The sequence below is a fragment of the Armigeres subalbatus genome, chromosome 2, assembly GCF_024139115.2.
Source record: "Armigeres subalbatus isolate Guangzhou_Male chromosome 2, GZ_Asu_2, whole genome shotgun sequence".
NCBI classification, from domain to species: Eukaryota; Metazoa; Arthropoda; class Insecta; order Diptera; family Culicidae; genus Armigeres; species Armigeres subalbatus.
Genome location: NC_085140.1, coordinates 403,444,960 through 403,467,443, shown reverse-complemented (window position 1 = coordinate 403,467,443; position 22,484 = coordinate 403,444,960). Strand labels below are relative to the sequence as shown.

The following is a 22,484-nucleotide window of genomic DNA, read 5'->3' as shown; positions in this document are numbered from 1 at the left end:
ACTCCTCTGATTCTTCCCATTCCTTTGCCTTTGCTTCTCTACGCTCGCTCCTCAATCTTCCATCGTGTTATATCTGTAATCCATACTTTTTGCTGAGTGTGCAGCTCACCCAAGCATTCCTCGTCGCCCACTTCTCTCTGTCACCTTCCAGAACATTCACTACCCGAGTTCCAAGTTATTCAACGAACGATCTCTTCACGGCTGGATCTTCTAGTCGCTGTATGTTGATTCGACGCCCGAGCCTCTTCTCCCGCCGCTGAATCGGAGAAATGCGTTATCGGATCTCGAGAATTAGAAGATGACAGTCAATCGCGATGTCAGCGCTGCGGACTCATGAGGGCATCGTCTCCATTTTTGACTGATCCATTTCCAGAGGAGCCAAATACTAGTCTTGCAAACTGAAAGCGGCTCTAGAGAAAGAAGTCTAACGCCGCAGGCTGCATACAAAAGAATCGGGAGTGGGTGGATTCCACGGCCGACGAAGGGAGGAAAGCCGCATCAACCGGTGATATCGCCTCCTCTACGATATTTCACGACGACGCCTGATTGGAGCAAGGGCAAATTCGTGGGTGCCAGAGAAAGACGCGACATGTCAGTCACTCCCGATCTAACTGATCAGCTGAAACGTTTACTCTTAGAATCACTTAGAACAACTTCTTGAAGTTTTGATGAGTTATCCTAACTCGAATATACGGAATGGTTGACAATTTTACACATGATACCACCCCGGATGATCATGTGAGAACCAACCATGCTGTTATGCTTTGCATCATCCAGAAGCAGGTCAATGAATTTCAAGAGTCCCTCTATCTTGTGCTGATTGACCAAGGAAAAGCCTTCAATCGTCTGAATCATGAAAACTGTGGGGCGTCCCTAGAAGCAAGAGAGGTTTAAACAAAATCCATAGTTCTGCACAATGGAATCGCTAGAGTGAGGCAAGATGGATGTATTATATCTCTGTTACTGTTGCCCATCTTAATTAACGAAATCATGGACCGCTTAAGCAACCCACCACCATAGAGCAATGGAACGATCTTGACCCAGATGGTGATACTGCTTTAACAACGCAACAGCGCTCTACCATCTAGAGTGAACTGAATGACCTGGTCGTACGCTCCCACTGATCAACGTCAACAACACCAAATTGTTGGATGTTAACAAGTTCAGCTCTACGGTAACCGGGCAAACAAAACCGAAAACCAAAACCAGTCAACTGCGGGCTAAGATCTGCATAGAACATGGAGATCCAATCGGTTCAGGCAACGCCTCAAACCTCCAATACTCAACTCTAACGTGAAATCTGTGATGTAATATGCCAGTGAAACTTGGTGCGTATAATAACAGATTACACATAGATTTGTATTCATCAACCGATGTCTACGTTTTACAACTCGGATCAGGTGGCCTGACAACTGGATCCCGAATGCTGAGTCCCATCGACGATGCCATCGAAATCTGACATCAACATCAACTCCACAGTGTGAATGAACGTAGTCCGGATGCACACCACGTAAGAGCGGACACGAAATCTACAGGCAAGCGCTGGACAGGAATCCGGCAGAACATCACAGCAGAGGCAGACCTAGGATCTCCTGGCCACGAAACTCTCAGAGAAATGAACAAAGTTGACAGAAATCAGACTTGGGGACATGTAAGGAAGGCGAGTGTATGAGAATTGGATCCCACTTAATGTACATGTACGTGCGTGCTGAGAAGGAAACCAATCCCAGTGTCGTATAGCCTATGTATTGTGTAACTTTGATTAACTATTTTTACAAAGTTATATTACAGATTTATTTCAGAACTTGCTTGAAAGAATGTTTTATTTTTCATAAAACTATGGCAGCTTAGCGCCCAGGCAGCTTTTACCGTACTTAAGCCAAAATTACCTCCTTACGACTATCCATAAACACCCGCAGCTCTCCGCGCATGTTTCTTGCATGGGTGAGTTTAGCGTCCAATGCATCCTCTCTAAGGGTTCATCCGAGGTCGTATCTATGACGCGAATAAGAAGCGTAGCATTTCAATAATTTTGGGAACGTGGGCATGTTATATCACGTCATATCACGTGCTACATCGGTTCTACTTCAGACTTCACTTATGTATTGCGTATAGCACGGGAGGTCTGCAATTCCGAACCTATGCAAAAACTTAATAAAACAGCCATATTCAGACAATACATCTGAAATTTTTAAAGTACATCTGACCATTGGCCCTATCGATTCAATCAGTTTAAGTTTCATGGTGTTATTGACTCCACAGTTAAGAGTCCATCAGCAAAAACAGCACCCACCCAAAAAAAATCTACGGAAACAAGTTCCAGTATTTTTTTCAATTATATAAAGTTTGTACCAAATTCACTACTGGATAAATATGTTACAAATATTCATATTCTTTGCTTTCTCTAAGCATTCTTTGCTATCATTTTCCACTAAAATTTAAAATTTTCCATGGAATAATTGCATTTTGGACTTTTTTTCGTTTCCTTGTTATTTTTTTTATTCCCCCCCCCCCCTCGTACCTTCCAAGAGCTGTCGGACATAAAATAAATTTAATATTTGTATCGGCCTAATTGTATAACGCCCTACGAAATAAAAGCGAAGAAAACGTCCACCACCACCATACAATGTAGTTAGAATAAGAACCACCCTTACCTCGTCGCTGAAGTTTTTCTTGCCAATCATCTCCATTTCCTTGATGGGGTTGACCCGGGTCGGGCTGATAATCGGCTCGTAGCTGTACTCAGGGCCAGATTTGGGTTCCCACTGTTTGACGGGCTGCGGAGCTGGTCGTTTCTTGTGGTTTCTGCTTTCGATCGGTGGCGATCGTTCCTTTTCCATCATTTCCGGAGCCTTCGGTGCTGGGCGTTTTTTATAGACGGCTGGCTTCGACATTGGATCGTCTGCATAGGGCCCATTAAATTTGCTACGAATGTCGTCGACGCTCTGCCGTGCATATGGTACAGGGGCATAAACTGAGGACATGTTGACCGGAACATGGACCGGAGACTTCCGCGCCGAGTAGTCAACGTGATGGCGAGGCGATAATCTGTGTGGTAATATTTTACAGTCATGACATTTACATTTAAGCTCGATAATTATTACTTCCGAATGGGTAAGCTAGGATCTCGATGGAATGGTTCATTGGCCATTCCATAATCCAAAGGGTCGTTTGGGTTGCCCCGTTGCGCAGATTTAGTGATATCCGATGATAAGTTGCTTCTTCGTCGCAGCGGAGCATCCCAGTCTTCGGTGTCGGAATCGTTTCCGGTGTACATAAATGTGGCGGCCGAGGGATCGCACATGTATGTCGTATCGAAGAATGGAATTTCGTCCCATCTGAAACGTAGTTTCCAAACGGCTGGACGTGTAGGTCCAAGTAGAGCCTTGCTTCGCTGAGATGAATCTATTTTTTCCAGTAGGATACAGTTGCTACAAAGTGTAGCACCAGTTACGAATCGTTGATTGTAGATGTGTACCTAAGAATTAAATGAAAATTAGATCGAATAAAAATTACGAACAAAATCAATAGTACCTGTTGCGAAAAGTTAACAAGATCTTGATAACGAGCAGCACGGTACTGCAACAGGACCTGATACATAGATTTCGTCCTCCAACGTATGGCAAAAGGTTTCAGAAACTCCGCCGTTTCGTTATCCAGTTTTCCTGTACGCTCGTTGATCAATGGACAGAACTTTTTCCTAGCCATATGCCCCCGGAAAGCTGTTTGAATTCTCACGGCTGCTTGATCTGGATTTTCAGCGGCTTGACGTTTTTTAACTATAAATGCAAATATAAACGTTTAAATCAGTGATTCTACACTACAGCCTTCAAGATCTGAAACCTACCCGACGCTCTGTGCAGATTCTTCAATTTGGAAGCAATGCACCTCTTTGCCAAAAATGCTCGCATCATCGCCTGAACCTTAATAATCTTCTTCACCTGGGTTTCGTACAAGTGCGACAGATATTCCACATTGTAGTACTTAAGGAACACTTTGGTTTTCCCAATGACCCAACCTTCTAGCTTTAAGCGAATCAGCAACAGCCTACAATTATCCCTCGTCATTTCAACATTTTCATCGAACTCGAACGCCAAAAATTGATAGCGCCGCAAAAACTCCTGAAACGGTATCCTATGCGAGAAACCCTTTTGCCGCGCTTTAACCGTATCCAAGATTGCCATCGCTCGCACCTGTTGACGAATCATTTCCTTCGACAACCCGTTCGGTTGGTACTCCAGATCGGATCTAATGCAACGGACAAAATGCGTACCCCCACTATTCGGGCCGATTGCCAATGTCCGAATCAACTCCAAACACGTAGCACGGAATACATTCGATATCGTACGCATTTTGTGAACCTGCGAGTACTGACCCTTAGACAGGGTGTTCATTTTCTTGGCTTTACCCTTTTCGGCGACCAACGCCGCACCCCAGCGTTTCTTTTTGGTGGGTTTCTGAGTCTGTTTGCCTTCGACTTCATCGGCGGCCATGGTTAAGTTTCCGGTCCGTGACAGCTGATTCGAGAACATGATCGAAACGATAGGCTCGGTAGAGTTCCGCAGAGTCTCGATCATTTCCGGTGGGATGAAGTCCCGGTTCTTGTCGGCCAGATCGCGAGCATCGTAGGTGATGCGACCCGTGTAGTGGGCGATGCTGAACTCGTGCCCGCTAGCTCGTTTGATGAAGGGACTGTTGTTGGAGTGGATGGAGTCGATGATGTAGTTTTGGCCATGCCGACCTCGACTTGCGTCGTCTATGAAGCTGAAGATGCCTTTCGGTTTGTTCATCAAATGGTCCACCGCCAGTTTGTTGTCGTAAAAGTGCAGCTGGACGACCGGGACTTGCTCCTCTTCCTATGAATAAAAGATAAGTAATAAAAAATGGATCGACATAGATACAAAACAAATGCAACAAAATCTCAATCTAAATGAGAATATAAGTTAAAATATAATTCTCAATCCGAATCAGAATCAATTTCTGACCAAGTACAATTTAAATTCATATCAAAATCCAATTTGAAAACCATATCCTTATCCTGATCCGGAACTAAATTAAAATTATCATCCAACTGAAATCCAAATAAAACACCGATTTTTTACACGGCCCAATGAAAAAAAATGCAAGTTCCTCCAGGAATTCCTCCGGAAGTTTCTCCAGGAATTCCTCCGTAAGTTCCTCCAGGAATTCCTCCGGAAATTTCTCCACTAATTCCTCCAGAAGTTCCTCCAGGAATTCCTCCAGAAGTTCCTCCAGGAATTCCTGAAGAAGTTCCTCCAGTGATTCCTCAAGGAATTCCTCCAGAAGTTCCTTCAGGAATTCCTCCGGAAGTTCCGCCAGGAATTCCTCGGGAAGTTCCGCCAGGAATTCCTCGGGAATTTCCGCCAGGAATTCCTCCGGAAGTTCCGCCAGGAATTCCTCCGGAAGTTCCACCAGGAATTCCTCCGGAAGTTCCGCCAGGAATTCCTCCGGAAGTTCCGCCAGGAATTCCTCCGGAAGTTCCGCCAGGAATTCCTCCGGAAGTTCCGCCAGGAATTCCTCCGGAAGTTCCGCCAGGAATTCCTCCGGAAGTTCCGCCAGGAATTCCTCCGGAAGTTCCGCCAGGAATTCCTCCGGAAGTTCCGCCAGGAATTCCTCCGGAAGTTCCGCCAGGAATTCCTCCGGAAGTTCCGCCAGGAATTCCTCCGGAAGTTCCGCCAGGAATTCCTCCGGAAGTTCCGCCAGGAATTCCTCCGGAAGTTCCGCCAGGAATTCCTCCGGAAGTTCCTCCAGGAATTCCTCCGGAAGTTCCGCCAGGAATTCCTCCGGAAGTTCCGCCAGGAATTCCTCCGGAAGTTCCGCCAGGAATTCCTCCGGAAGTTCCTCCAGGAATTCCTCCGGAAGTTCCTCCAGGAATTCCTCCGGAAGTTCCGCCAGGAATTCCTCCGGAAGTTCCGCCAGGAATTCCTCCGGAAGTTCCGCCAGGAATTCCCCCGGAAGTTCCGCCAGGAATTCCTCCGGAAGTTCCGCCAGGAATTCCTCCGGAAGTTCCGCCAGGAATTCCTCCGGAAGTTCCGCCAGGAATTCCTCCGGAAGTTCCGCCAGGAATTCCTCCGGAAGTTCCGCCAGGAATTCCTCCGGAAGCTCCGCCAGGAATTCCTCCGGAAGTTCCGCCAGGAATTCCTTCGGAAGTTCCACCAGGAATTCTTCGGAAGTTCCGCCAGGAATTCCTTCGGAAGTTCCGCCAGGAATTCCTCCGGAAGTTCCGCCAGGAATTCCTCCGGAAGTTCCGCCAGGAATTCCTCCGGAAGTTCCGCCAGGAATTCCTCCGGAAGTTCCGCCAGGAATTCCTCCGGAAGTTCCGCCAGGAGTTCCTCCGGAAGTTCCGCCAGGAATTCCTCCGGAAGTTCCGCCAGGAATTCCTCCGGAAGTTCCGCCAGGAATTCCTCCGCAAGTTCCGCCAGGAATTCCTCCGGAAGTTCCGCCAAGAATTCCTCCGGAAGTTCCGCCAGGAATTCCTCCGGAAGTTCCGCCAGGAATTCCTCCGGAAGTTCCGCCAGGAATTCCTCCGGAAGTTCCGCCAGAATTCCTCCGAAGTTGCGCCAGGAATTCCTCCGGAAGTTCCTCCAGGAATTCCTCCGGAAGTTCCGCCAGGAATTCCTCCGGAAGTTCCGCCAGGAATTCCTCCGGAAGTTCCGCCAGGAATTCCTCCGGAAGTTCCGCCAGGAATTCCTCCGGAAGTTCTGCTAGGAATTCCTCCGGACATTCCTCCAGGAATTCCTCCGGAAGTTCCTCCAGGAATTCCTCCGGAAGTTCCTCCAGGAATTCCTCCGGAAGTTCCTCCAGGAATTCCTCCGGAAGTTCCTCCAGGAATTCCTCCGGAAGTTCCTCCAGGAATTCCTCCGGAAGTTCCTCCAGGAATTCCTCCGGAAGTTCCTCCAGGAATTCCTCCGGAAGTTCCTCCAGGAATTCCTCCGGAAGTTCCTCCAGGAATTCCTCCGGAAGTTCCTCCAGGAATTCCTCCGGAAGTTCCTCCAGGAATTCCTCCGGAAGTTCCTCCAGGAATTCCTCCGGAAGTTCCTCCAGGAATTCCTCCGGAAGTTCCTCCAGGAATTCCTCCGGAAGTTCCTCCAGGAATTCCTCCGGAAGTTCCTCCAGGAATTCCTCCGGAAGTTCCTACAGGAATTCTTCCGGAAGTTCCTCCAGGAATTCCTCCGGAAGTTCCTCCAGGAATTCCTCCGGAAGTTCCTCCAGGAATTCCTCCGGAAGTTCCTCCAGGAATTCCTCCGGAAGTTCCTCCAGGAATTCCTCCGGAAGTTCCTCCAGGAATTCCTCCGGAAGTTCCTCCAGGAATTCCTCCTGAAGTTCCTCCAGGAATTCCTCCGGAAGTTCCTCCAGGAATTCTTCCGGAAGTTCCTCCAGGAATTCCTCCGAAAGTTCCTTCAGGAATTCCTCCGGAAGTTCCTCCAGAAATTCCTCCGGAAGTTCCTCCAGGAATTCCTCCGAAAGTTCATCTACATTTTTTTTAAGACCCTCGGAAATTCCTTTAACTATTTATCTTCAATCCAGATATTCTTCTAGAAGTTCCTTTAGAAATTTTCGAATTTCAAATTTTCTTCAAGAATTTTTCGGGAATTATCTCTAAAATACACCTCGGAATTTCCTTCTGAAATTCATCTGGGGATTACTTTATACATTTTTATGTCTACTTTCCCTGAATTTCCCAGACAAATTTCCCTGGATACTCCTCCAGATATTTTACATGTTCCTCATGAAATTTCTTGAAGAAAACTGAATTGTGTCAAAATAATACACATGTCTATTTTCACCTTCTTTCTATTTTTGACTTAATTGATGGAAAATGCGCTAAGCCAGTGAAACATATTTACTGTTATCCTTACCACAAATACATAATAAATATTACTTGTATCAGTGGCGTAGACATTTTTTTTTTCGAAAAAAAAGTGTTCAGAAAACCGCCCCTCCGACCAATTGTCTGGCTACGCCACTGACTTGTATTAAAATTGCAGCAGGAATGTAATTCTGTAGACTATTTTTCATTCCGTTTAATTTTTATTTTTGTTTCTTACATTGTGCTTTTCCTCATCCAAGCTTGTACATCAGTGATTATGTCATAAATTGAATTACCTGTTCAATCATCTCGTACACGAAAGTACGTTGATTATATAAATACTGCATTTGTTCATTCAAAGAATTTACAATAAGCTGGTCGAGGTGATTGCGATGGAAACATTCAAACCCAAAATGATCCGTTATGGTGATGGAATGTTGGTCTCCACTGCAAATAGAAATAAAATTATTATACTGTTCTACATGGCTCCCAACGGTGTACGATTCCTACTAAATAGCGCGCCCGAACGACATCTTATGATTAATCGTATTGATCATCCAGTCCACCAAACGAGAGTATATGGTCGCCGCCAGTACATCCCTCGCATCGCGTGCCTCATCCGCCGTATGCCGCCTACGCTCTGCCGAGCCGCGAATTATCACACAATAATTCAACAGCGCCCACTGAAACTTCTTCGCGTCCAGTTTGAGCAAGGCCGCCACTTTGCTAGCAACTTCCGTGTCCTCCAGCTCGGTCACCCCGGCATTATCCCTGAAGCGTACCTCCCCCAGCAGCAGAATGGCCGCCAACGTTCGATAAACCGTTTCGAGCAGCTGCGGTGTAAGCTCAAGCTCGCGCAGCAACTGCTCGTACTCTTTGAACGCCTGGATGTTCCCCGTGACATCATCACGGCAGTAACGAAGCTTGCTTCCACCGTTTGGTTCCGGTATGCGAAGGTAGCGATAGTGGCGGCCGTGTTCCAGCGAGAAATCACGCAGCCGTCCCTCCGCATCCATCGTGTCGTAGAAGTAGTAGAATATGTGAAAGTTCGATTGGTTCCTGTCTCGAATGGAATGGAAGAATAGGTAAAATCGGTGGAATCGATAAGTTAGTACGGACTCGAATCGTACCGAGCTTGCCTCTAGTACACCAATTCTAGTACTTACATATTGGTGGACGATATGCGGAGCTTCTCCAGCAAGTACATCCAGAAAATTGCACCGGACAGTTTGCCGGTCGGTCCGAAAGTCATTTGTGTTTGCACAATACTGCGAGTTGAGTCCGGATTGAGCGGTGTACCGGCGTTGATCATAGCCGATAGCACCCTGTAGCCGGACTCGATTCGCTGGTACACTCCGGGATTGCCTTCACCCAAAATAGCGAGGTGCTTCATGCAGTATTTGACGTTGGTGGTTTTGCCGGAGTAACTTTCGCCCGACATGATCACGTGCTGTGGTTCTTCGTGGTGCAGCATATCCTGGAAGGCACTGTCGGCGATGGCAAAGATGTGTGGTGCGTTGTCGGAGCGTGATTTGCACATATATTTGGTATGAAACTGAAAGTATGGAAATGGATAGAAATAAATGAATAGTTTTAGTAATTGCACATTTGATATTTCAAAGGTGGAATAAATTGAAATTTTCTTCACGAACAACTCACACATGAGATCAAGGTTTTTTTCCAAAACGGATTTTTTTTCTTAGTAACTACGCTTTCATGAACGTGTTACATTTCTGCATGTATATTTATTTCATGCATGGAATTTCTTAAAGGTTTTAGAATGCAAGTTTGGAAAGCCAAGTGCAATGTATCGTATGCCTGTATCGAATCTAAACGTTCTGAAGTCAGTTTATATGCAAATTCGTCTGGTGAAGTGTTCTATAAATTTTTGAACCTAAAAAATGAAATAGCAAATAACACGTTAGGGATCTTGAGATCCTAAAAATGTTCGGCAAACACCCTGAAATTTTAAGAAAAGGTAATCTTATAAAACATCTCATCGTCGCCGATGTTCATGGAAAGTACCATCATCAGAATCAACTATGATGATCGTGCACTCCGTGTTGTCCGGAGCAAAATCGAATAAACCATAAGACAATCATTAACGATTTTTTGCAACGCTTTACTAGGACATTCGACATTCCCGCCTCGCAGCTTAGTGCTCATTTAGCATTTCCACAATTATCAACTGCGAGGTTTCCAAGTCTTGTTACCATTTTCGCATATTTAGGGGTGATCGGGGCAATATGGGCCGCCCAAGGAAATCGTTCCGAAAAGCCATGAAAAGCTCAAAAAATTATCATTCAAATGTAGTTGATTTATACTAGGGAGTGTTACCTTTCATATTACGACGATGAATGATGAAAATGCGTTTGGAAATGCACTTTTCAAAATGTATTGTTTTCAATGTGTGTTCCCGACTATACGGGGCAATATATAATACAAGGAATTTGGGGCAGAATGGGCTGCGTTCTTCACTGTGAAGCACCTGTGGAGCATTCTCTTAAAGAACATAGAACTTTAACATGATAACACTTGTCAATAAGCTCAAATTGAGGGTGGCTCATATTGCCCCTACTGCCCAGAGCTTTAAATATTCGAATATTTTGTTTATGAAGCCCATCGGTCTTCTTTGTCACTTCACTTCTAAACATATTCATATTCGGCTTTGTACCCTCAAATTTTCGGAATTTATATGGGTTAGTGAGTATTTACTTGAATTTTACAAATTACTAAATGATCGTAAAACTGAACACATGTTTAATGATTTAAATAAATAGACGCATAGATCTAATCCCGACGTTCAATTGAGGGGCATGTTATGGCTAGTTATGTTTTTTGCGCACAGTTACCATACTCAGTGGTAATCTATTGAATGAATCCATGAAGAAGTAAACTGAGTAAGTTATTCTATGTTTTGAATAATCAAAACACGATGGTCAAAACTCGGAGCGAATGTGCTTCATGAAAGTGAATATTTCATGCTCTGCAGTGCCCCTATATCACGTCACGGCTTAGGAAGGCCCCATTTTCTTTTGATCATAGTCGGTACAAATAGAACGTGCTTGTATAGCTCGTTTTATTATTTGGTCAAGTTTACTAGCGAATTCATATTTTTGAAGCCTAAAATTATTTTAAAAAATTGACGAGGATACGAGATACAGATAAAACCAGAATAGAAAGCTTCGAAACTTATCTTTTGAATATGTATTGATTTGGCTGCCCCTTTTTGCAACCTTGCGAGATGTTATGTAGGGATAAAAATATACACCCAGGTTTTTTTTTTACACGGTTGGATTTCATTAATTTCTCGGTTAACCTGAACTTACACAGTTTTTTAAATACCCCCTGATTTTTATTTTTATTTTTTGTGAATTTTTTCGTGGGATTATTTCTTTGCTTCATTGACGCTAAAGGTCTTAAACGACCAAAACCAAACCGTGTAAAAAAACCTGGGTGTAATTTTGTTCGTGAGTCCCGAGTTTCCGTCTAAAAATTGAAATTATTTCTATTATCCAAAATTGACAAAGTATCACTTGTTCGTTTGAATAGATCCGTAGCGTCTTCAACAAAGTTTTTTTTGTACATTATTTCTGGCGACTTTCCCAAAAACGCCATTTTGTTTCAACCATTCTTGAAAAAAAAAAATCCATTTCACTTTTAGGTGAATTAATAAAAATATAATTTTCTCAAACGATACTCCTTGATGTATGCAACAAACTTGTTGAGAAGACTATGCTATTTCTATATTATTTCATACCGATAGGCTGATGATCAAGACTTTCGGGATTTCGACCACTGTGCATGGGTAAAAATGGACTCACTCATATATGAACTCTTTAAAATCGGAAGCCTCCTTTCAGGAGGCTTGGAAGCCTCCTTTCAAGAGGCTTGGAAGCCTCCTTTCAAGAAGCTTGGAAGCCTCCTTTCAAGAGGCTTGGAAGCCTCCTTTCAAGAGGCTTGGAAGCCTCCTTTCAAGAGGCTTGGAAGCCTCCTTTCAAGAGGCTTGGAAGCCTCCTTTCAAGAGGCTCGGAAGCCTCCTTTCAAGAGGCTCGGAAGCCTCCTTTCAAGAGGCTCGGAAGCCTCCTTTCAAGAGGCCTGGAAGCCTCCTTCAAGAGGCTCAAGCCTCCTTTCAAGAGGCTCAGGAAGCCTCCTTCAAGAGGCTTGGAAGCCTCCTTTCAAGAGGCTCGGAAGCCTCCTTTCAAGAGGCTCGGAAGCCTCCTTTCAAGAGGCTCGGAAGCCTCCTTTCAAGACGCCTGGAAGCCATCTTTCAAGAGGCCTGCAAGCCTCCTTTCAAGAGGCCTGGAAGCCTCCTTTCAAGAGGCCTGGAAGCCTCCTTTCAAGAGGCCCAGAAGCCTCCTTTCAAGAGGCTCAGAAGCCTCCTTCAAGAGGCTGGAAGCCTCCTTTCAAGAGGCTCAGAAGCCTCCTTTCAAGAGCTCAGAAGCCTCCTTTCAAGAGGCTCAGGAAGCCTCCTTTCAAGAGGCTCAAGCCTCCTTTCAAGAGGCCTGGAAGCCTCCTTTCAAGAGGCTCAAAGCCTCCTTTCAAGAGGCCTGGAAGCCTCCTTTCAAGAGGCTCAAGCCTCCTTCAAGAGGCCTCAGAAGCCTCCTTTCAAGAGGCTCAGAAGCCTCCTTTCAAGAGGCTCAGAAGCCTCCTTTCAAGAGGCTCGGAAGCCTCCTTTCAAGAGGCCTGGAAGCCCAGCCTCCTTCAAGAGGCCTGGAAGCCTCCTTTCAAGAGGCTCAGAAGCCTCCTTTCAAGAGGCTCGGAAGCCTCCTTTCAAGAGGCTCGGAAGCCTCCTTTCAAGAGGCTGGAAGCCTCCTTTCAAGAGGCCTGGAAGCCTCCTTTCAAGAGGCCTGGAAGCCTCCTTCAAGAGGCTCAGGAAGCCTCCTTTCAAGAGGCTCAGAAGCATCCTTTCAAGAGGCCTGGAAGCCTCCTTTCAAGAGGCTCAGAAGCCTCCTTTCAAGAGGCCCGGAAGCCTCCTTTCAAGAGCTCAGAGCCTCCTTTCAAGAGGCTCAGCCTCCTTTCAAGAGGCTCAGAAGCCTCCTTTCAAGAGGCTCGGAAGCCTCCTTCAAGAGGCTCGGAAGCCTCCTTCAAGAGGCCTGGAAGCCTCCTTTCAAGAGGCTCAAGCCTCCTTTCAAGAGGCCTGGAAAGCCTCCTTCAAGAGGCTCAGAAGCCTCCTTTCAAGAGGCCTGGAAGCCTCCTTTCAAGAGGCTCAGGCCTCCTTTCAAGAGGCTCGGAAGCCTCCTTTCAAGAGGCTCAGAAGCCTCCTTTCAAGAGGCCCGGAAGCCTCCTTTCAAGAGGCTCAGAGCCTCCTTTCAAGAGGCTCAGAAGCCTCCTTTCAAGAGGCTCAGAAGCCTCCTTTCAAGAGGCCTGGAAGCCTCCTTTCAAGAGGCCTGGAAGCCTCCTTTCAAGAGGCTGGAAGCCTCCTTTCAAGAGGCTCAGGAAGCCTCCTTTCAAGAGGCTCAGGAAGCCTCCTTTCAAGAGGCCTCAAGCCTCCTTTCAAGAGGCCTGGAAGCCTCCTTTCAAGAGGCTCAAGCCTTCTTTCAAGAGCTCAGAAGCCTTCTTTCAAGAGGCTCAGGAAGCCCTTCAAGAGGCTCGGAAGCCTCCTTTCAAGAGGCTCGAAGCCTCCTTTCAAGAGGCCTGGAAGCCTCCTTCAAGAGGCCTGGAAGCCTCCTTTCAAGAGGCTCAGAAGCCTCCTTTCAAGAGGCTCAGAAGCCTCCTTTCAAGAGGCCTGGAAGCCTCCTTTCAAGAGGCTCGGAAGCCTCCTTTCAAGAGGCTCAGAAGCCTCCTTTCAAGAGGCCTGGAAGCCTCCTTTCAAGAGGCCTGAAGCCTCCATTCAAGAGGCCTGGAAGCCTCCATTCAAGAGGCTCGGAAGCCTCCATTCAAGAGGCCTGGAAGCCTCCTTTCAAGAGGCCTCAAGCCTCCTTTCAAGAGGCCTCGGAAGCCTCCTTTCAAGAGGCTCGGAAGCCTCCTTTCAAGAGGCTCAAGCCTCCTTCAAGAGGCCTGAAGCCTCCTTTCAAGAGGCCTGGAAGCCTCCTTTCAAGAGGCTGGAAGCCTCCTTCAAGAGGCCTGAAGCCTCCTTTCAAGAGGCCTGGAAGCCTCCATTCAAGAGGCCTCAAGCCTCCATTCAAGAGGCTCAGAAGCCTCCTTTCAAGAGGCCTGAAGCCTCCTTTCAAGAGGCTCGGAAGCCTCCTTTCAAGAGGCTCGGAAGCCTCCTTTCAAGAGGCTCGGAAGCCTCCTTTCAAGAGGCTCGGAAGCCTCCTTTCAAGAGGCTCGGAAGCCTCCTTTCAAGAGGTTCGGAAGCCTCCAATAGTTCTCAAAATATGTATCCAGCTTTCCACGCTCGGTAATGGCGGCTTGTCGCTGTGTAAAAGTCAATCGGTCACTGTACTGTTTGATACTAGCTGGAGGAAAGCTCACTGGCGTTCCTGGGCGAGGGGAAAAGAAAAAAGGCCATTTCGCCAGTGAGTTTTCCTCCAGCTAGTGTCAAAAAGTACAGTGACCGATTGATTTTTACACAGCGACTAGCCGCCATTACCGAGCGTGGAAAGCTGGATAAACTTAATTTGAATTGGAAAGCTTCACGGAACAGCGAAAATTCAAGACATCTTTTTGGAGTGCCATACATCTCGTAAGTTTTCAGGTCCGTTTTTCATTCTTATGCGCTCACCATTATTTTACATGCACTTTTCAGACGCTTTACCCCAGGCCTATATTTGAAACGTTTTTTAAATTCGTTACAAAGTCATAAAAACCTTGCTGCATTGAAGAGGAGATAATTCTGAAATTTAGTTGATTTTGTATATTTTGCATCTACACGTTTAAATGGCTTTGTTGAAATGGTTTAAATTGATGAAAACATTTAAGGGGCGCATTTTGTACTGTTCTCCCCTACATATTTTGAACACCTCCCAATCAGTCTGTTTAATGCCGATATTTCAATTTACACTGGTCAATTGAGTCGAATCATCGCCTTATATTTCGATTGGCGTTCATCATTGAAAAGATTCCTGTGTCTTAAATTTATAGTTTTTGCCCGTATGTGCAGCCAAAATTCCATGATCCTGAATCCTTAGCTCCCTCCATCCTTAAACATTGTAAACCTAACCTTAAGTCATCACGAATACGTTAATTTATAGCCCTCTCTTACCAATTCAATAATACTAAGATATCGATTATACATGTGAAAAATAACCGTGGCTCTGTAAAGTGTTATGCACGCCTGACCAAGGATGTTATCGATCATTTAGTAATTTGCGTTCGATCATTTAGTAGTTTGTCAATAACACATTCAAAAATTGTTAAGAAAAATTATTTTGAGCTTTTTAGTGGAATGTCTTCACTTGTCATAAGACGAGTTTGTACAATCCCATTGAATTCCACCACTCAATTGTATCTTGACAGATACGTATTTCGACCTCAACTCAACTGACTCGAAGTCGAATCAAGTACGAGACACTGAAGACGGCCTTACTGTTGAGGTCGAAATACGTATCTGTCAAGATACAATTAAGTGGGGGAATTCAATGGGATTGTACAAACTCGTCTTATGACAAGTCATTCCAAAAGCTGAATTTCAAAATGTGTTGTATGGTGGACTTCTTTTGCAAAAGTTTTTCTACAACTCTGCCTAATGGTTCGTTGTAACGGGCTTGGTGGTCATATGGCTATCGCTTCTGCCTCATACGCGGGAGGTCATTGGTTCAATCCCAGGCCCATTCCATTCTCCTACTTTGTATCTTTTCATATATTTCTCATGTTCTAGCAATCGCTAGAACTGGAAAGAAACTTTCATACCATTACTATCTTCTATACCTATAACTAAAACTTGATTTTGTTCTAGCTGTTAGAATTCGAAATGAGCTAAAAAGTTCGTTTCGGCATTGAATTAGAATATTACACACCACCCTTTCATTGGCAACCCGTTAACCAAGACGAACCTCTGTTATAAAAAAACCTAACCCCCTGCTTCCAATAAAATTCCGCAGGAACTCGTGGCGAATGCAGAGGTGTTCTCGGCTTGCAGTGGGCGAGTGACTGCATCATCAATTCCTTCCCATCCCCGATGACCGCGAGAACGTGGCCAGCGCCGTTATCGACCTTCCAAAATACTAGAGCTCTCGGACTATGGACATTGAGGTTGGAGTGCAAATCCCATGCTTCCATCCATTAGTTTCCTGTGCAATTGCGATTGTTCTGGTCGATCACGGAGTAGCAACTACGAAATGCACGGTCATCATGCTCATTGCTGCTTGCTTGCTTAACTCTTCCTAATGGTTCGTTGTTTGAATTTCACTAGTAACGGAGTTATAGCTATAGTTTCAGTAACTTAGACTAAATGATAACAAAATTCCAATCATTTAGTTTGAGTTACTGCAACTAGCGCTATAACTCCGTTATTAGTTGAATTCTAACAACGAACCATTAGGCAGAGTTGTAGAAAAACCTTCGCACTAGAAGTCTACCATACAGCACTTTTAGAAATTCAGCTTCTAAAATGAGTTATTGACAAACTACTAAATGATCGAACGTAAATTACTAAATGATCGATAACATCCTTGCGCCTGACCTTGCCAAATAAACAAACTTTAAAAAAAAAACCTGAGCGAAATCTAGCGTTGCGTTGCGACTTCCAGACAAAAACGGTACAAGATTTTTCTGTTCCTCAAAATATCGCTCAAGTTAATTCGGTTTAATTGATCATTGTAAGCCATTATTTTAAAAATAGAGACAATAAACTATAGAGGACAATTGTCGCTGCGGTTCCTTTTGTTCTCGTTCCCAAACATGTTAAGTACTCAACTGTCAAAATGTGCTGATTTTTCCTTCTTTGAGAGAGAGCCTAAATTATGATATTCCAAAAAGCTCTAAAATAAATGCTTTTATTTGAGTTTCCTAGTGACGAATTTATATACTTCCCAAAATATAATTTTAATAAAGATTTGATTTATTTACAGAAATAATGAAATAATGGAACTATCATGCGAAGACCAAAAGTGAACACTTACCCCTCGAACATACTCCGAAGGCGGTTGGTTGGCGTTCATCGAAATCAGTACATCTCCCACGAAGGTGTATGTGGACCCGTCCTGATAGCGTTGTATCATTTCGTCCAAAATCGATTCCTCCGTCACGGTTTCCAGGGCCGCCAAGTCTTCTACGAACATCTTCTCGGTCTTATTGTCGGCCGCCTTCAGTGCCCCCTTGATCAGTTTGAATTCTTCCTTCTGGGGGATTTGGATGTCTTTGATGGATTCGGCCAACATTTTTAGCTCTTGGCTCAACTGTTAATGAAATAAAATAAATTAATATCATTGAAACTTCATCAAGGGCCACGGAAACTTTACATGGTAGTCATTCTCCGGCAGTTGCGTAAGGAATGGATGCTCCATAATCTCCATCATGAATGGACGATGATCTGGATTTTTCTCCAAGCACTCCGTGATGAAGTCATTGTAGTTCTGGGTCCAATTCGCTGGTCTGTATAAGGTGGGTGGTGGGTTGCGAACAATTTGAAACATCGTTCTTGTGGGATGCATATCTCCGAACGGGGGCTTGCCATCACCTAGTTCGATTGCCGTGACACCTAAGGCCCAAACGTCTGACCGGTTGTCGTAGGCCTCTTCATCTAGAAAGAAGAGAATAAATCTTCACAAGTTCTGGATTATAGTAAAATTATTTTCATTTTACCATTCTTAGAACTACTGATAACCTCTGGTGCCATCCAGTTCGGTGATCCAATGCATGTCCCTCGTTTCCCTAACGTAGACTTGCTGTCTCGTGATAGTCCAAAATCACACAATTTCACCTCTCCTTCCTTGTTTAGAAGTATATTGCTTCCACGAACGTCTCGGTGAATAACGTGGTGCTCATGAAGAAAGATTAATGCTTTAGCAGTTTCACGCAAAATGTAAGCTATTTGTTCCTCGGATACACGACGATTAGACACATGGATCTTTTTGATCACATCAATCACAGGTCCATGATCGCAGTACTAAAAAATACGTTTTGCACAAATTGTTTCGAAGAATTTCCTCACCTACTTACCTCCAGAACAAACCAAATTTCGTCCGCCTGCCCATTAATTCGCTTCCGATACACTCCGTAGAAGTCCAGCAGGTTGCCATGATTGGAGAAATCACGCAGAATGCGATACTCCTCCTGGATGGCCATCTTCAGCTCCGCCTCATACTTCTGAATCTTGACGGCCACGTTCTTGTTGCTCGCCTTGGTATCGACCGCTTTGTACACCTTGGCACAAACACCAGTTCCGATAACCTCTCCAAGCCGGTAGCGAGTGCCCGGATCTGGCAGCGTGTCGATTTTCAGGTGGGACATCTTAATTGGCGGGTCTTGTCGCTTCCGATCGTTCCATGCAATTGCTAATTGCACTCACAGTCAAACAAGTTGCGAGCTGCACCATGAAGAAGGCAAACAAAACCGATCAGTCAATTATGGGCTTGCAGCGTGGTTTCCTCAATCAATTAAGTTAATCATATTGCCACACTGTGCCCGGAGTGTACAAATTTTCACGCGTCATTAATGTTCGTTCATGCGAAAGGTCGTGACTGGGGATCACGTTCCTCTCGCGACTGCGTTCCCCCAAGACATTGACACTAATCATTGAAATGACATACATTCTATGTGTGCGGCTGAGATACCATCCCCGCGGATAGTAGCCGAGTAGGAATAACGCAGAATAAAAACAAAGGAATGCATCTCGCAGCTATCAATTTACATTTTAATCGATTCGTGCGATTGCCATTTTTGAACCGCTCAACATTCGAGGTGTTGCGGTCGATCAAAACTAATTGGTTGTTCGTTGCACGCAATTCCGCGTGAGCATTCGTCACGTGTGCGCGTAATTTGAGATGCGTTCCAGATATGTCGGGATTTGTTCTTGCGAGCCGCGCGGTAAACTGCATACGAAGGACCAGCTGATGACCAATCAGAAGTGTGCTGCTGGGCAACCAGTTGGTGGGCAGGAATGATGTGTGCGTGTGGTATTTTGTATTCAATGGTGAGTTAAAGCTACATCGGAATTTGCGGATATCGTTCAAGCGTGTGTCAACTGTCTCAACAACACGTTGTTGTTGGTCTGGGTTACAAAAATGTCGCAGATTTCCCAGAGTTTGGAACTGACAAAAACTGGTGGCTTATTGTGCATCCCGACTCGACATCATTGGTTTGCTCGTTCCTAGTCATTACGTCACTTCTAATTCGATTCACAGCAAATAGTTTTGAAAATTCAATGACGTGTAAAACTGCAGCTGATCCCAACAATTCTATACAATCGATATTCAATTAAATTCGATTGAACTTTACAAGCAAGCACAGTTTAAATTAACTTTGATTTATGAGAACAGTAATATTGATTGAATTCTGCGTGTATTTGCATGCTCCAAATATATGCATTAAAAACATTTAAAATCTTAATTTGTGTGTGTTGTTTCGTTTCGTAAAATTCCGAAAAAAAGCCCGAAAAATATCTTTCAACAAGATCCAGAGGTGAACCAGCCTGAAAGCCTCTTTAATAAAGAAGAAAAAAAAATCTTTCAACAAACTGAGGGGGAAGAGGCTACACAACGTCCTAGTGGGACTAATCTAAAATGTACAACGTGTCTCCACGCACTTTCCATACCAGAAATCTGATTCACTGACTTGTGGTGGGTTGTTCCCTAAGAGCCTGCCAGCTAAAGGGCGTTTTATCTCATGAGTTTTCCGGTAACGAAATATCACCACATTTTTAAAATGTTTAGACTACCAATAAAGTTGTGATTTTCTACAATTTTGAACATCGGCTAGCTATATTACTCAACCGTTGCATGAGGCAAAAATCGTTACAGCTAAGACATTAAACCAGTATTTGCTTAGCTAGGGCATATTGCCGCTCCCTTCCGCAAACAAAATTCCGCGATATTGCACAGAAAATTTAAATCGCAACAGCATACATATGTCTAAGCTTGAAATTAAATATCGCACATATCTAAGTTCCGCATACGATACATTCAATCGAGATTGCCATAGTTGATAACTAATTCACGTACACGGATTTCCGGAGAAACTGATGCGGTTGGTAAAGGCAACGATGTATCGAGTGATGTGGGTAGTTCGAGTTTTAGGGGCATTCTCGTGTCCCTTCCAAACGCGCAGATGGTTACGGCAAGTTGATGGTCCTTCGTGCCTGCTATTCTACATCGCTTTGGAAGGAGTAGCCCCAAAATGTACTAAAAAAGATTGGTTTTGGTACATTAGAACCACCCCACCCCCCCCAAAATTCGGTTCTGGCAAGTGCTCACTACGAGGAAAAGTAGATTAAGAATCTGAAAACCAGATCATGCATTTTGGTAAGCAAATTATTTTGAGCTTTACTTGTCGTAAGACGAGTTTGTACAATCCCATTTAATTCCACCACTTAAGTTAAGTGGTGGAATAAAATGGGATTGTACAAACTCGTCTTACGACAAGCAGATCAGTTTAAACATGATCTCATTTCATTCTATTCTTTAGTGTAGATTGCAGTAGGGTTGCATTCATGAAGAGATCGACGGAAATTTATTAAAATTATTCTCAGAAATGTGGATCTTTAAATAAATTTATAGACCATGTTAAAATCCTGGAAAAAATATATTATTTTTAATTGTGATGGTGACGTTTTGAATCGTTGTTTCAACTTGGCTCGCTTCACGCATTTCTTTTTGCCCCGAAGGGTTGAATAGACGGCGCAGTACAAAACGAACAAAATCCAAAAACAACAATGGTTCTTCTATGGATTTTTCATAAACATTGTGCGTATTACCTACCGTGAGCATTTGATGAAGAAAATCTTCTGAACAATATTTTGAGACCTATTTCATTGCCACGCTAAAAAGTTGGTTTCCAAAATTAATTAGTTAGCACACACATTTGTTTTGAATTCACATTTTTTATTGATCGTTCTATTTGTATGGGACCTCCACTTTCCAGAGGGGGGGGGGGCTCGAACCGTCGTAGAAATATTTGTGTCTATAAAAGCCTCCACATGCCAAATTTGGTTCCATTTGCTTGAGTATTTCCTGAGTTATGTAGAAATTGGTATTTCATTTGTAGGGGAGCTCCCCTTTCCAGAGGGCGAGAGGTCTACAATCATCTTAAGAATAAAAATTAAATCGGGGGTAAATAGCTTGAGTTTCGCCTAGCTGAAATTTGAGTTGTAACGTCACGGAAAAACGTTCCTCATAAAGCCTACAAAGCCTGTAAGATATCCGGACAAATTTGCTCAATTTATGTTTAGCTACAGGTTGAACATATCAATATAAATACAGAAAGCAAATTTTCGATCGATATGACATAGGGTGAAGAAGTATCTCAGCGATGTCATCAATTTCCGTCAGTATATGCAGGACAAGTGAAAAATCTCTGTGTGTGTGTGTGTGTGTGTGTGTGTGTGTGTGTGTGTGTGTGTGTGTGTGTGTGTGTGTGTGTGTGTGTGTGTGTGTGTGTGTGTGTGTGTGTGTGTGTGTGTGTGTGTGTGTGTGTGTGTGTGTGTTTCCATTCTATCTCGCACAGTCCGGCAATGCTTTTATGGAAGAAAAATGTCTTCATATATTTGTTAATATTTCAATATTCATAGATGAAAACATCTTTTAGTCCTGGAGATAGAAGGTGATAGCTCTACTGTGCATCCACAAACCTATAACAAGAATCTACAAACTACAACTTGAGATAGTTTTCAGCACAATAAGCCCCGCATAAATACACTCAGATATAAAATGAATACATGTAATGTATTCACACTTCATGGATATAAAATTCATATCAGTAATATACATTTATGATACTGGAGCATATTTAGTGAAAATAGTTTTATATAACACAATCATGGAACGAATTCACCGTATCATGCAGGACATGTGAAAATCTGTTTCTCTGTAAAGTAAATAAAGCAGGTACTAACAGGAATACACAACACAATACTCATATTTATCCCCAAGCAGGCCCTATCAAAGCGACCGTGTGCCGCTCAAAGCGCACTAGCCTAGTCCTGGTGTTGGGTGGGACTTTAAACAAATTTGACCCGACTGATCGAGCGTCTGTCCACCAAGGAGGTGCGGCTCCAACAGTGTCTGTTCTGGCATCCAGCGGCTGAGTATGAAATGCTATTCCCCGGAAGCTATACCTGAGATGGCAGCCCCATCCCGGAGGATAGGGAACCTTGGGCCAACAACCTACTGTTCCCGAAACATCAATTTGTTCGAGAATCCGATAATGAAAGAATACGGACTGATTTTACGGCGACGACTCTTAGCGCGAAACAACGGACACGAATAGGAACATGGAACGTTTTAACCCTAGCCCAGCAGGGTAAATTTGCACAACTTGCCAATGAGGCACGCCGCATGAAGCTTGAGATCCTGTGACTGAGTGAAGTCCGTTGGCCAAACTTTGGAGAACACAGAACGCCGTCGGGACAAGTTCTGCTATACTCTGGTTTACGAGGTGAACACGCTCCCGGCATCGCGGAGTTGGCTTCCTACTAAGCGCTCAGGCACACTCTGCGCTTATGAAGTGGGAACCTATAAGTGAAAGGATAGTCGTTGCCAGATTTAGAACACGGGTCCGAAACCTTACTATAATCCAATGTTATGCGCCAACCGATGCTGCCGATCTGCAAGAC

General features: G+C 44.3%; 1 protein-coding gene across 2 annotated transcripts in view; it reads right to left on the bottom strand.

Moving 5' to 3' along the window:
* Positions 1-22,484, bottom strand: part of LOC134213329 (neither inactivation nor afterpotential protein C) — a 50,817-nt gene that overhangs the window by 15,531 nt on the left and 12,802 nt on the right. For both annotated transcript variants that reach the window (XM_062692311.1, XM_062692310.1), the window contains exons 2-12: positions 17,876-18,242; positions 17,519-17,822; positions 17,176-17,456; positions 16,837-17,112; positions 8,998-9,386; positions 8,342-8,890; positions 8,128-8,278; positions 3,848-4,856; positions 3,535-3,779; positions 3,105-3,478; positions 2,655-3,048 (exon numbers count right to left, since the gene is read on the bottom strand). In XM_062692311.1, coding sequence (XP_062548295.1) covers positions 2,655-3,048; positions 3,105-3,478; positions 3,535-3,779; positions 3,848-4,856; positions 8,128-8,278; positions 8,342-8,890; positions 8,998-9,386; positions 16,837-17,112; positions 17,176-17,456; positions 17,519-17,822; positions 17,876-18,166 — 4,263 coding nt within the window. In that variant the 5' untranslated portion in view covers positions 18,167-18,242. The remainder of the gene's footprint in view (positions 1-2,654; positions 3,049-3,104; positions 3,479-3,534; positions 3,780-3,847; positions 4,857-8,127; positions 8,279-8,341; positions 8,891-8,997; positions 9,387-16,836; positions 17,113-17,175; positions 17,457-17,518; positions 17,823-17,875; positions 18,243-22,484) is intronic.